This window comes from Dromaius novaehollandiae, chromosome 5 (assembly GCF_036370855.1).
Source record: "Dromaius novaehollandiae isolate bDroNov1 chromosome 5, bDroNov1.hap1, whole genome shotgun sequence".
Taxonomy (NCBI): domain Eukaryota; kingdom Metazoa; phylum Chordata; class Aves; order Casuariiformes; family Dromaiidae; genus Dromaius; species Dromaius novaehollandiae.
Genome location: NC_088102.1, coordinates 20231092 through 20245084, shown reverse-complemented (window position 1 = coordinate 20245084; position 13993 = coordinate 20231092). Strand labels below are relative to the sequence as shown.

Sequence of the window (13993 nt, the reverse complement as noted above, 5' to 3'; positions counted from 1 at the left end):
GTTGTTTTGAAATGGCACATGTATCACTACTGTTACTTGAACCACAGCTTCAGGGTTAGGGGTTTCTCTTAAATTCAGTTTTGAAACCTAGCTATTTTTTTAGCTTGAATAAACAGCTGTTCAGCAAAGTCAGCTTTGAGGTTAGTTCTAATAAAAGCATAACATGTAGCAACTAAAGCCTGTGCTGTACAAACAGATTACAGGGTCTAAAGAACTGAATGGCATGGAGAAAAATGAGGATGTATTGTTCTATTTTCAAATACAAAAACTAGGTTTCATGAAATGGGACTGTCGGAAAATATTTTCAAAATAAACAAAAGTAATTTTTCACAGATCAACTACATGGTTTGTGAAGAGCTCCTTGCAAAAGGATATTCTGGATGGTAGAAGGACAGAAGATGCTAAAAGGGTACCCCCTTTGGGGTAGGGGGGGCAAGGTCCACTGAGGGTTGCAAAATAGGTGGAAACTTCCTGAGTTGGGGTAGTTGCTCAGCTGAGAACAGCTGGAGTCTGCCCTACGAGGAAATACAGTGTATGTTCACTTTGTTTTAATACTTAGGCATCTGCTTAGTGTCACTGCTGGAGACAGGATACAAGGTATTGCTAGTACAGGATACAAAATGGGCCTTTTCATTTTTCCAGTGCTACAAGTCTTGCATTTTTCAGATAGTGCTGTGCGGCAAGAAACTACACTTAAAAAGACTATAGCTGTCTAGGCCTGAACTCTAGTTGCTTTCTACTCTAAACAAAACTTCATTCAGAGCTGGCCACTACCTTAAACCCATTCTGACCACTTTCAGCTCTTACTATGCCATGCTATCTCTGTATGAAAAGCCTATGAAGCACTCTTTGTAGAAGCTCAAGCAACTATTTAAAAGTTACCTTAATGTTGTAAGAATAATGTGACTGGGCAGATGTTCTCTTTCTACTGTAACTGTATCTAGAGTGTAACTTGATGGGCACAACTGAAGCATTTGCCTGATAAACTGAAATAATACTTAGGATCTCCTTAAACAAATTGGTGGGAAACATGGTTTCTTAATACATTTCCTAATTGCAGTATGTCTTAATACAGTCAATAATGACCCAGTGTCCAAGGAAACAATGCATGTTTTTATAGAGATTTTTTACAAGGGTTTCCTTTTAAAACAAACAAACAAAAAACAAAAAAAACAACCCCACCCACAGGACTGAAAGTGATATGTTAATAATAACACCACCACCCCGTGTGAATTTTTGGGTTAGATCTCCATGGTAACTTATGGTATTAGAGTTCTTTGTCAAACTACTTGAAAGTAGCTTTTCAGAAGTTGCTGTCTTCTGGACATCATCTCATTGCTGTTAAACATGGCATGGTTCTGAAGCTCTACACTTGTCTAAAGCGACCTCTTATGAGGTTGAGTGGCAGAAGTGCAACTGCTGGTTTCTTGCTTTGAGATCTTTTACTTAAAGATGGCTTTGGTATCTTTTGGCAGTTTTACCTTTTAGAAAACTATGATATGAAAATACCCATCTGCGATGATTGACAAGTTGCCCTACTTGTCAAACATGAAAAATATTTTTTCTTTTTAACTTTGCTGTGGTAATATGTAATTTCATCAGTATGATGGCTCATAGGCTTCTGTATGTTCTGTAAGTCTCTGAATTACAAAGGATAGTATGAACTTTCTGTAAAATTGATAATGCAGATGCTTTGGTTACTGTAACTACATAATGTGTGAATAGAAAGAACTGCTAGATGTTAGACTGAAAATAATTGTTCAGGTCTGTTTCCTCAGAGTGCAGATTAACCTCCAGGGTTGTTAGTTTCAGTTGAGAAGGAAGTAATATCTCAGACTCACTATGGTCTTACAATACTTATGACTGCTTGATCTTGTTTACTGGCAACATGTGATGCTGATAGTAGTTTGAGTTGGCTGTAGACTGTGCTGATTTTGTCCAAGTGTTTTTAAGACAGTCTTGCAAGAGCAAAGCACATGTTTGTGTGATGCAGTTATTCCTGAATTTAAAAGGAGTAGGACTTCTAGTTTGTAAATGTCAATATAAAGCTTTAATTTTCCTCCCCTTTAGTAAGCTTTAATGAAACTGGAATAAACTAGTAAGGGGTCTCTTATTTCTTTCCTCTCCACTTAGCTGCTAGTGTTCTTTGAGGCTGAGCTCAGTTGAAATAAATGGGTGTTTATAAAGTTTGGCCTATTCCTGTGGTGTTTACAAGGTTTCTCTCAAAATTCCAAAGTGATGGACTAAAGGGAAACTATAACATAAGAGCAGAGTGCTAGCATGATAACAGTATGTAGTACATTTTCTTTGCTTCAATGCTTGCATAAAGCAGATAGGATTTTAGCAAATACAGTCTTCATCCTATCTTGATGAAAGAGTAATATAAGAAAGACCCTTCTGTTCCCTACTATTTTTCTCTTGTCTTGATAAAAGGACAGTGGAGGCATGAAGGCAGTGGAAAATTGGGCAGTATACTAGATACCCAATAGACCTAATTTTGCTGCCTAAAGAATTTATGATAGTGGAGGGCTAAAGGAGGCATACCCACAATCAGTGATAGAAGAAGGAGAAAGTACTAGAGTTTTAGTCACGATCAAAGGTGACTTAGTCAACTGAGAAAGCAAGAGAAGCTTCTGGGATGTGTCCATCTTGACTTAGTAGGCCTTAATTTGCTTTTCTGCCAATCTTTATCTCAGCTATCCTTTGCTGATGTATTAGGATGCTAGTGCATCCTGGGATATGAAATTCATGTGCCATGTTAGACCTGCATAATGTTATGAAAGCTTCATCCTTTTATACCAGCCTGTGTAATCTTGAGTACTGAAATATTGTCATGTCATGGCTCCCAGTTGCTTTCTCATTTTGGGAGCTATGTGATCTTTTAAAGCTGTTGGCTTGGGGTTTTTTTTTCAGTGAAAGATTTGTGGAAGTTATCATCTCTCTTCTCTGTGTAGAGCCCACCCTGCTTTATTTCAATGGAAGTTATGGAGAGGTGAAATATCATTGTACTCTACCCTTCAAATTATGCAGAACTTTCAAAATCCATAGTTTGAATTTTTCTATGTCATTACACAAACTAGTAGCTCAGTAGAATGTGTTGCAGTGTAACTTTTTTCTATTTGTACTGAAAATCTTAATGGACTAATGGAAAGAACTATTAGTTGGTAAGTCCAAGCCTGGCTTATTTAACAGTGATGTAAAGCTGTAAACATGCATGGATGAATATGTACATTATCCTCTTGATTTGAGAGTATTAGTTTTATGCTCTTATCCTGAGTGTAAGACTTGCAATGACTCTGTAATTGTAAAGTAAAGGCAAGTTACTTTGTAGTTAGTAGCATCGCAGTAAAACTGTATCTGTCCAGTATTTATTTAGGGCTTCCAGATCTGCTTTCATCACTTACTAAAACATTGTGTTAATGTGTGGAGTTTTTTGTTTTGTTTTTAGAATATGGATAAGTCCTTTATATCCAAGGCTACCTCAGGGAGCAACGGGTTCTGCTGGTGAATCTGAAACTAATTTTAAATCTGACCTAATAAGCTACTTGATGGCTTACAACTCTCCTGCACTCAAGGAATGGATAGATAAGATTCAAGAACATGATCTGTCAGAGACAAGGTATATATTATCATGTGTTTATAATAACTTGCATGCTTTTTTCCAAAAAATTAAAAATCTCTATTGTCAGGATCCATTAAGTCATGAGTTTGTTTCTTAAGCTTACCTTGTTGCAGACTTAACAGCATTCAAACATGAGTCTAACTTTAGGCAGTTTTCAGTGGGGCTGAGTTCCTGGGCTAGTTGCTCAGGAACCTGAAGACCTTGAGGTAGTCCAGAGCTGATGGTTTTGAACTGTCATACACTTCGGGTTGAACTTAAAGCAGTAATTGGCCTGCTTAAGTAAACTGTAACCCCTTGCAGATTTTAAAGTTCTAAGTAATGAGCTGCCTTTCTATCTTTAAATGATCACTTTTAGGTATATTTGCAATAATGGCTTTGGCATTCTGATATGTAAAAAATGAATTTCATTTAAATTGAACATTAATAGTCTTAGGGAAATCATGGTGAATTGAGCAATTTCTAGTTTTATAAGCATATGATTTAAAGGAATGAGAAAAGTCTCTCAGCAGTAATCTGACAGAGGTAGCTGTAAGGAGTGATGGAGGCACTGACTTTTATTTAAGTCAGTCTGGCTTAAATATTTGCTTCTGTAAAATTACCATTGAAGAATCTGAATTGTGCTGGGTTTGCTGTGTATGCATGGGTCATATAAGCAAAGGTTATTGTAATGGGATTGTATTAAGAATAGGCCTCTGTACTTTAAGGCAGAGCTCCATCCATTTGTATGTGTACAGAATTTGGCCTGTTACAAGCATGGATCATGTGTAGTATTCTGTAGCAAGATATGTGGTATAATAAAAATGCAGTTATGTAATAACATAATTTGTCTTGAAGTAGTCTTCTCTCATATCACAGTGTTGATATCAGTTAAACATCCTGAATGAAATGATAAGTAATTTCTGATAGATTATCTTGCATTTCTTCTGAAATGAGGTATTTACTTTAGAAAGTATAAATGTCCTTGGCTACTTAATAGCAATTTTATAAGCTGGTGACATAATTGAAAAGAAAAGCTGAAAACTCTGATAAAGTGTGGTGGAAACAGAGACTGAAACCTTGCCTAGTTTAATACATGAAATAGAAAAATGTGCCTTTTTGTTCACATGGAGTCTTACAAAAATACATATTAAAAAAAAAAATGTAGCTTGTAGTCATGTGAGCTGACTTGAGCTTGAGTGTATACTGTTGCTCACTTGATCAGCTGCATGGTTTCTATAACCTGATCTTGGCCAGCTTGGGTAAGCCCTAGCTGATGAGAGTTTTTGCATGAGTTAGGGGAGTGCTGCTTGTTAAGATGAGCATCGCTTCTGCCCTGTGTATAATGTCTAGGGTGCACTCATTCATGGATGAAATTAGGCATAAAATGCAGTGAGGAACAGCTTCTTAAACCATCCATCAGCAGAGTCTCTGGGCAAGTTTGTTACCTGTTTGACTTGCCCTGAAAACAGACAAATGAACCATTACAGTTGAAAAACTTCCTCTTTGCTACCTCTGAGCTATTAGACAGCCAAATAAGATCTCAAATCTGTTGATTTGGACATAGCAATAGATTGGGAATTATGCTTCATGCAAAATCACATGCCCAGTTCTGTGCCAAACAAGAATTGTTTGCACTTATTGCTAACAGCATCCATCTTCTACAACATGGATAGGAACTATCTATTTCAGTGCACAAAAATGCAGAACAGCCTGATGGTATATGACAACCATATAAGATCCTGAAAATAAATTATACAGGGGAAAATCCACTTTTCTTTATATTGCAGGTCTTAAGTGCAAGAGATTAAATATTTATGGTTGCACTTGTGTATTTAAACTATGATGGCAGTTTTTTTACTTGCATGTCTTAATACTTTGCAAACTAAAATGTTCCAGAAATGATGCATGGTGTCTTATGTGCTGCTATTCTTATTCTGATGCTAAATGGAAGATATGGGCATGCTGATATAAAGTGCGCGACCTTACACTTCTTGGTCATCATAATGTAACTTTTCAGACTGACTTGATTTCCACTGACCGATTGTATACTTTTGGGTAGCAGAGCTCCAAATAATCTTTGTGGTGTTTTTTGTTTCTGTAGAGTGTATCTGCTTGGTTCTACCCCTGGACGATATCAAGGTATTGATAAAGAAAAGTGGGGTCATCTTAGGCTCAGAAAGGTACTAGAACTATGGGTTGTTTTGTCAATATCCTCTGAACTGTAACTACCACTTTGGCGAGCATTCTTTAGTTCCTTTCAGTTCTTCCTGCTGTCCTCACAATCTTCTAATGTATTGTTACAGTTGGCAAAAGCGTAAGTTTGCAACTCAGTACAGAGGCTGCATGTAATATTCCTGGGCCCTGTTACCAAGGTCAGCTCGTAGTCTGAATTGTCATATGTGTACAGGTATGTGAGGAGCTGCCGTTATTAAAATGACTTCCTGTCTGCTGTTGATGTTTTTGGTGAATCTGATGCTTACAATGCAGTCTCCTGTGACTGGGAGCCAAACATAGCCCTTTTCAAAGGCACTTGCTGAGGAAAAAGGTGCTGATATAGACTTTTTACATATAGGAAATAGGCTTATTAAATTTACTTAATTATTAAGGTCTATTACTGTTTTTTTCCCCCCAATGACCTAGTAAAAATTATTGAATTAAATAACAATTTGCTCATAGTTAATGTCATTCATTCATGTTTTTTGTTCTACTGTATTTCTAAGATTATTTAGTGACCTTAATTAACAGAATAACTAGGAATACTGATTTTTTTTTTCTCCATTATTTAGATAAGCCACATTGGTAAAGGTCTGCACAACACCTTTGTCTTAGGTTACTGCAGGGTCCCTTCTGTTTCAGTACTTAATTTTAAATAAGTTATTTCACCTCATCTTTTAGGTGCCTTTCACCATTAGGGAATTTTTCAACCTGTATCACTTGGTGAAGTGATACTGTTTCAAATTCCACAGTGAATTCTATATATGATAGGATCCATATGGATCCATTGCAATGCAGTCCATTGCAAATTTCAGTGACATGTAAAATGTCTGTTTATCATGCGCCTTTTCAATACAAAGTTACTGTTCAATCTCATGTTGCATGTAAACAGCATGTTTTCGCTCTGATATAGATGTCTGCTGTATAGGTTCATTTGTCCGGTAAGACATTAAATGAAAACAAGCCAGAGCAGCAAATCTGTAAAGGCTACGGACTGTCTTGTGGCAGATGTTTCTGTGATTAAAAAGCTTAGGGGTTTTTTTTAGTGTAAATGCAGATAAACACAGTGATACTACACTCATGGCTGAAACCACTTATGCCTTCTTGAGAGGGGAGAAAAGGTAGCTACTACATATAATTTAAGGATTGTCTGTATTCTTCTGTTTTCTCTTTTTAATTGGACTTTAAATTCATTCACAGCTTAAGAACTTTAAAAGAATTATTTCAGTTTTCTCTCTGTTCACATTTCCCACTTATTGTAGGGTTCTACTGTAGCTGGGGTTTTAGGATATGAAAGGAATTGGATGGCTAACAACTATCAAATATTAAAGTTTAGTCTTTTAATTTCTTTTGGCTCCTTAAACCCATGTTCTATGTTTTTTAGGAAGACTCTGCAGAGTTTTTTACCCATTATCTAATTAATGGCTCTCTGATTGCCTTGTGACTTTTGTCTTGTGACCTCTCTTGAGGGAGTAGTGGGCTTTGGGGAGATCCTAATGGTAATTAATTTATTAATGATTTGTTAATATTACCAAGTTAAATATGTAGCCTCAGTGTTAATCTTTTTCTTTGCCAAAAATGAATTGGGGAACATGTCGGAAGCAATATCAAACCTGTAATTAAGGTTGTCTTTTCCTGTTGAAGCCTAACAATGTTTTAATTCTTCCTCAATAGCTTTTGAAAGTGCATGCCTCATCGGTACCAGCACAGGAATCTTGGCCTGTGATCGGACAGTTCTCAAGCATTGGCTCAATGGGAGTGGATGGGTCCAAGTGGCTGTGCTCAGAGTTCCAGGAGAGCCTGGTGGCCACAGGCGGCAGTGTGACAACTCTCCTTAAATGTGATGTTCCGATTCACTTGGTATGCTTTTAGATGCTGGTGGCCTCTATTTAATGTTTATTCATTTACTCTTTAATCTCAGTCATTGATTTGCTTTTATCTTTTTGAAGAGGCTAACCTAGTTTTCATCTTGAAATCAGTAGAAGAATCTTTCCCCTTCAGTTTCTCAGTGCTGAAAGTACATATTACTTGTTGCACTGTAACAGGATAATGTAATTTAAAAAAAAAAAACTGCTAGACTTGAGTGATGAAAGCTAAGGGGAGTTCATCTCACTTTGCCTTAGATATCATCATTGGAACCAGTTGCTTATGCTTCCTTGATAGTCACTGGGGGGAGATTCACTGTCAGGTAGTGGAAGTCATCTGACGCATTTTAGGATGAGATAAATCTTGCTCAAGATTTCTGCTGATAGAGTAGATGTGGATGTCTGTCTTGTAGACATTTGAAGTTAAGCAAGATGCTAACTTCCTGTCACTTATCCAGATGCTGTCTGCTGAATTTAATGGTAGACAGGAGAGACCAAGAGCAGAACAATGTTTTTAATATTCCCTAAAACCTGTTGTTACTATTGCTTTTGGACATGTTACTGTTGTTTTGGACGTATGCTAGTTTAGCAGCTTCTTGGATGTATACTTTGGAAGATTTAAGTTTTTGTAAGTTCCCTGATCTGTTTTTCCTTCTGAATGTTGAAACCCAGGTGCTTGCTGTGCAAGTAGATTTTAGCTCTAACTCTGGCTCTTATCTGAATTATTTTCACAAATGTTTAACATCTCTACTTGATGGAAGTATTATGCAGCAGATTATTATGGTAGATTATTATTGTATTATGAAAGCTACATAAAGTGACACTAACCTCCATGTTTGAACAGAGTATTCATATAAACTTGATATACTATAAATTCCATCTGTATAATTGGTTATGTTTTCCTCTAGTGACAAAAAAATTACAATATTCTCATCCTCATTCTATAGCTTGTCTTCCATTGAGTTTAGTAGAAGCAGCTGTTTGTGATGCTGAGGTGTAACTGAACTACCAAGTGATTCATACTTAAAACTATTTTCTAGCCTGATTATTTTGGTGAAATTATCAGCACAACTAAGGGGTTGAGTAGAAACAAGTGTTCGTGGTAGGAGCTTGTTAAATCAAAAACTTCTCAAACTGTGCCCTCACTGTTTGCCCTATGTAGTCATATTTGAAATGCAATCTAAAACATTATATAAAAAAAGTTAAGAACTTACTAGGACCAAAGTGGAAGAAGGAAATTTCTTCCAAAGGGACGAAATTAGCTAAACCATGACTCTTTGAATCTCTACCTTTTGCCTACTGACTTTTGTTAAGCCTTCTAAGATGGCTAAACACAAAGGCTTTCGCTGTTACTGGCACAGGACTGACTTTCCATATCTAGTTTAAACTGCTGTGTAGTTCTATTCATTCTGAAAAATGAAGCTTTCAATGCCCTCCCCTCCAGTATGAATTTTCTGGTTTTAAGGGGATTTTTGGTTGGAAATTGTCAGCTGCGTATTTAGAGCTGCATTATTAAAGTTGTGTTTTTTGTTGTTTGTTTGTTTTCCCTGAAGATTTATCCTACTGTGGACAACGTGAGGCAAAGTCTGGAAGGCTATCCTGGTAAGCAGATGAATGAAGGACGGGGGGGAAACCTTATTGGCATTTTTGTGGTCATAATGTCCTGCAGACTCACTTCAGTGGTTGCTGTTGCATCAACCTGGAGTTGTCATCTTGCGGGGAACTCTGAATAGGTGGCAGTAGAATCCTTTTATTTCTGTTATTTTGGCTCTAGCCAGACTTGGTGAACTGCATAACTCTCATCTGTACAAGTGAACAGCTCCATGGATTCCTGTAGCTAGTGCATCCCTTAGAGTAGTAAAGCTTTTGTGACAGTCCCTATGGGTTCTTCTAGAACAGGTCTTGCATCATGTTTCTAATACACAGCACTGATATAACTCAGTATGCTGTTGCTGTTTTGTCTTTGTTAGAATCTATTTCAAGAAATTGTAATACGCATTAGCCAAAGACTAGATGAGATGCACATGCCATTTCATCATAGAAGTTCTCCTTATTTTTTAAAAATAAAATGGCTGTTTTGCAGGATGCTGTTTTATTCCTGCTAGCTTGTGAGTAATAATTGTAACCTGTAGCTATGAGGTGATATTGTAATCAAAAATATCCGTAGACATTTTTCTTTAAAAGAGGGCTTAATTCCAGAGCTTGTATAATGATTTCTTTTGTCCCAGTGCAAATCTGTTACTTAGTTTGGGGACTTGTTCAATTGTCAGAATGAAAAAAGCTACATACTGTTTTATACCACTGTAGCATTTGACTGTTTTCCAAAAATAAGTTGTGATGATAGTACAGATAACATATTCTGAAACCAGCAAGGGGCCTGGGGAATGTCTTTCAAAAAGCAAATGTAAATATTCTGCAATTTTTTTCTCCTTAAGCTGGTGGCTCACTTCCATATAGTATACAAACAGCACAGAAACAGCTGTGGTTGCATTCCTATTTTCAGTAAGTAAAACTCAGTTCTTTGGTTTTTCTCAGATTGTGTGTTTAAACTTAAACTGCTGTAATGTTTGAGTGTTAGTAGCATGTTAAGGGGTAGTGGTGGGATGCATGATATTCTTCAGCTCCTTAAGATAAATGCCTTTAGCTCTAAATCTGGTGGTCTTATGTCCAGAACATGGTCAAAATGTGCTGAGTTTCTTTGTTTTCAACCTGTTAAAATGACAAGGGATACTACTGCTAATGGAAGACCATGTCAGATTTGGGGCTCTATAAACTTCTATTTAAGCTTTCCTTCTTTGAAATGGCATTATGTTATTCCTTTATGTTGGTTGTATTTTTCTAGAGTTGTTTCACGTTCCCACTTCTGCCTCAGTGTTCACAGGGTTTCAGCCAAGCTTATTACTTTCTCATAGCAGGGTTAGTGGTAGAAGTGGTGTTAGGATGGTGGGTTTGTGGGTGGGGTTTTTTGTTTGTTTGTTTTCTCCTCTGGAGTGCAGCAATTCTGTTGCAAAACCTCTGTTGGTCCCCTGTGTTAATACCATCTTTTGTTAAAGGTGCCTTATGTTTTCTATTAGGAGCTTCTATTTTCACTTGCTTCTAATTTTGCCAAATTCTAACCATCTGACACATTCCATGCCAGATGTCTCCCTCAGGCTGAATCTCTTTAAAAATTTAAGCATTTTTTGAGAACAATGGGAAAAGTTGTTTTTCACAGATCAAAAAAAAATTCTGGTAGCCTTTCAAGACCACAGTCACCCATTCCCTTCACCAGCAACTTTTAGCTGTTCCAGGTGGAAGCTGCTCTGTGCTTTGACTCTTTGCCCATTTCTAAGTATGGTCAGAGTTGGCGAAGTTGTGTTATGTATTCAGATGGCCAAGAATACAGTTGCTAGTTGCAGAGAGCATTCTGTCTTCTGGAGTGAACAGTCCTGTTATTTGCTGCTGTGAGCATTGCTGGTCAACATCCAAGGAATGGAAATGGAACAGAAAGCATGAGGCTTTGTGTCTCCTGCCTTTTAAGTGTGCCCTCTGAGCGCATTCAGCAAAGGAAGAAAGCTACAATCAGAAGTTAAATGACCTTGAACACTTTAAGGTGGCTCAGTCAAGATTCAAAGGAGATCATAAAATTAGGGACACTTGTGTAGCTTTAATTCAGCTTCTGTAAGCGTAATGCCTTATGACAACTTTATTGGAAGAAAAATTTAACTTTGTAGGGTGTGTGCTGGTTCCTGGCCCCCAGTTATTCTCATTAGTGCATGGAACATGACTTGTTAATGAGATTATTTAATTTTTTTTCTGTTCAATGGGAAACCACTCTTATACCTATCTCAATGAGCATATTCATGTCCTGCTCTGATAACAAAAGGACTGTTTCCAATTTATCTGTCAAGAAGTAGCTGCGGTTGACAAGTGGCCCTGCATAATCTGCTTTATAGGGACTACCCAGATGCAGATTATTATCCTACAATAATACAAGACATTAGCCCTCAAAGAGAGCCTGTGTGTAAGCTGTCATCATGTAGCAGTTGACATACAGCATCTTATTATTGCTGGTAACTTGAGAGAGAGAGAGAAAATGGTGGGTCCATTTATATCAGCTTCTCCATAGTGACCACATAGTAGTTTTTAACCTTGCATATTCTTTTGGGACATTGTTATAGAAATGGAGGGCCTTTTGAATTTGAGTGAATATCATGACTATAACAGTCATCAGCATTGAAGCATTCAAGTCTACAAACACTGACAAATCTATTTTTACAGTCTATGGTATAGATTCCAGAATATTGCCATTGCCATGCTCATTTGTTGTTGTATTGTTGACACTACTATTGTACTCAAAGTATGGCTTTTACTTTCGGACAGTGAAATGTGCCATGCTCAACACATGCCACTTAGACTCTGTGGGCCCCAGGTTTGATACATTGCCTCAGAGAACATGCATGATTAGTGGTAGATGATCCTTACAGTGAAGGAGATAGAATAGCTCCTTTTAGAAGCAGGGTGAGATTAATGGATAGGAAAATGGTGTCCTATATTCCCACTCAGAGGTAGAACCTCTACCCCAAGCATGCTAATTTTATAACATCTCTGGCATACTGTGGGTGGCTAGTCTAACTCTTCTGTCAGTTGAATGTATTCAACTACTCTGTAATGCAGCTTTAAACTGAAATAACTTTTAAAGTAATTTCTCAAAAGAATAAGATGACTAACTTAATATTTATTTCACTTTTCTGATTGCAGCAAGTGAATACGAGACTACTTTGTTAAATTAGCTATTGTGTAGATAGTACAGTTTGCTCTGTTTTCCCTCTTGGAGCAGGGTTTTTTGGTTCAGTATTCAATAAGTACGCCCAGTTATTGATGAGAAATTTGTGGTGCTCTGTGGTTTAATTGTTACTTTATGAAACAGCTGATGAACTTTAACAGTGCATATAATATATTTTAATGCTAATTTTAATTGATTGCCGTGTAGTACCATGTGTCTTATGCAGTTAGCTTGTAAAATTTTTATTTTCAAAGAATGAAAGGAGTTGATTTGACAAGACCTTATTTGGTTGGCATTAGTGCATCTTAAGTCTGTAAGCTTAATTGTATTAAAGCATTGTCTGGTCTTTAGTCTTCTTGAGTTCTGAAGAAGAATAAACTTGCTTCTCAACTTGAACCACAGTGTTGTTCCCTAACTTCATAAAAACCAAAGTTCCATGGATCTAAAGATCAGAGAGATAGAGCACTTGCACAAAGGACCTACTGTTCTCTTGCAGCTGAGACCAATGGCAGGAGTTTTAACCATGCTCAAGATATGTTGCCACTATCTTGAAATGGAAAGCCCATTGACTGTTTGAAGAACTAAATGATGAAGGAAATGGTGTTGTTGAAAATGAGTTATTCCTGGCTCTGTTTGTGTTGTATATGTTTGCCTGGATTAATTTTCAGGGTGTTATCATTTGGCTTCCCTGTCTCAGTAGCTCCACTTATAAAGGGGCCAGTGCTTGCTTCTTTCTCATTTGTGCCAAAAAAAGCCAACTGGTGAATGACTTACTGTATGTCTTTGTAAGTGCCCTTTAAATTCAGTGATTGCAGTTTGTTTTCAAACCTCCAAATTCAGTGAAGATTAAAAAGAATATTTATCAAATACATAATTGAAAAAAAACTTCTAAAACTTTGCAAGTGATTAAGGTGGATATAAAAGCAACAGTTCATTAGAACTCTTGTTTGTAGTGCAAATGAATGCAGAAGTACTTTCTGTAGGGCAGAAGATACATTGTTCATAGTACATAATGTCTCGGCGGGGGTGGCAAGGGGAACAAGTTCAATTTAACTCTAAAGCAGCTATTGTAGAACTGGAGGGGCAGGAGGGGCAAAAATTGTTTTACCATGGTGAGAAAGCAGATGGGCTGTTGAATTAAGTGCTTTGCATCATTGTGGAGTCACCTAAAAGTGGCTGTCCTCACATTAGAGGCTACATCTTTTTTTAAAAAAAAAAAAAAAAAAAAAAAAAGGGGTAGCTGCAAGTTATTGGTGAAAACATCTGGGACGGTGGTCTAGTGTCAGAGTAAAGAAATATTAGTGATAAGGAATCCCAGTCCTAAGAGATTTAAAAAAGGGGTGGGGGGACAGCAAAAATGCTTCATATTTTGTTGTTCAAGTAGCTGTTTCTGATAATACCTCTTCGCATTACTTTTCCTCATCCCACACTTGAGGATTTAGGTTACATGATATCATGACCTATTTAACTTTCAACAAAATAACTACTTCAAGCTGTGGTTATTTACATCCATAAAATTTTGCAAAGCTAATTTTGTTTAACTTACTA

The 13993-nt window shown here is 37.0% G+C and overlaps 1 protein-coding gene across 2 annotated transcripts in view; it reads left to right on the top strand.

The window, feature by feature from the left end:
- Window positions 1-13993, top strand: part of TDP1 (tyrosyl-DNA phosphodiesterase 1) — a 58866-nt gene that overhangs the window by 10686 nt on the left and 34187 nt on the right. For both annotated transcript variants that reach the window (XM_026112048.2, XM_026112057.2), the window contains 5 exons: window positions 3449-3619; window positions 5703-5781; window positions 7490-7675; window positions 9234-9282; window positions 10116-10182. In XM_026112048.2, the coding sequence (XP_025967833.2) occupies window positions 3449-3619; window positions 5703-5781; window positions 7490-7675; window positions 9234-9282; window positions 10116-10182 (552 nt within the window). The remainder of the gene's footprint in view (window positions 1-3448; window positions 3620-5702; window positions 5782-7489; window positions 7676-9233; window positions 9283-10115; window positions 10183-13993) is intronic.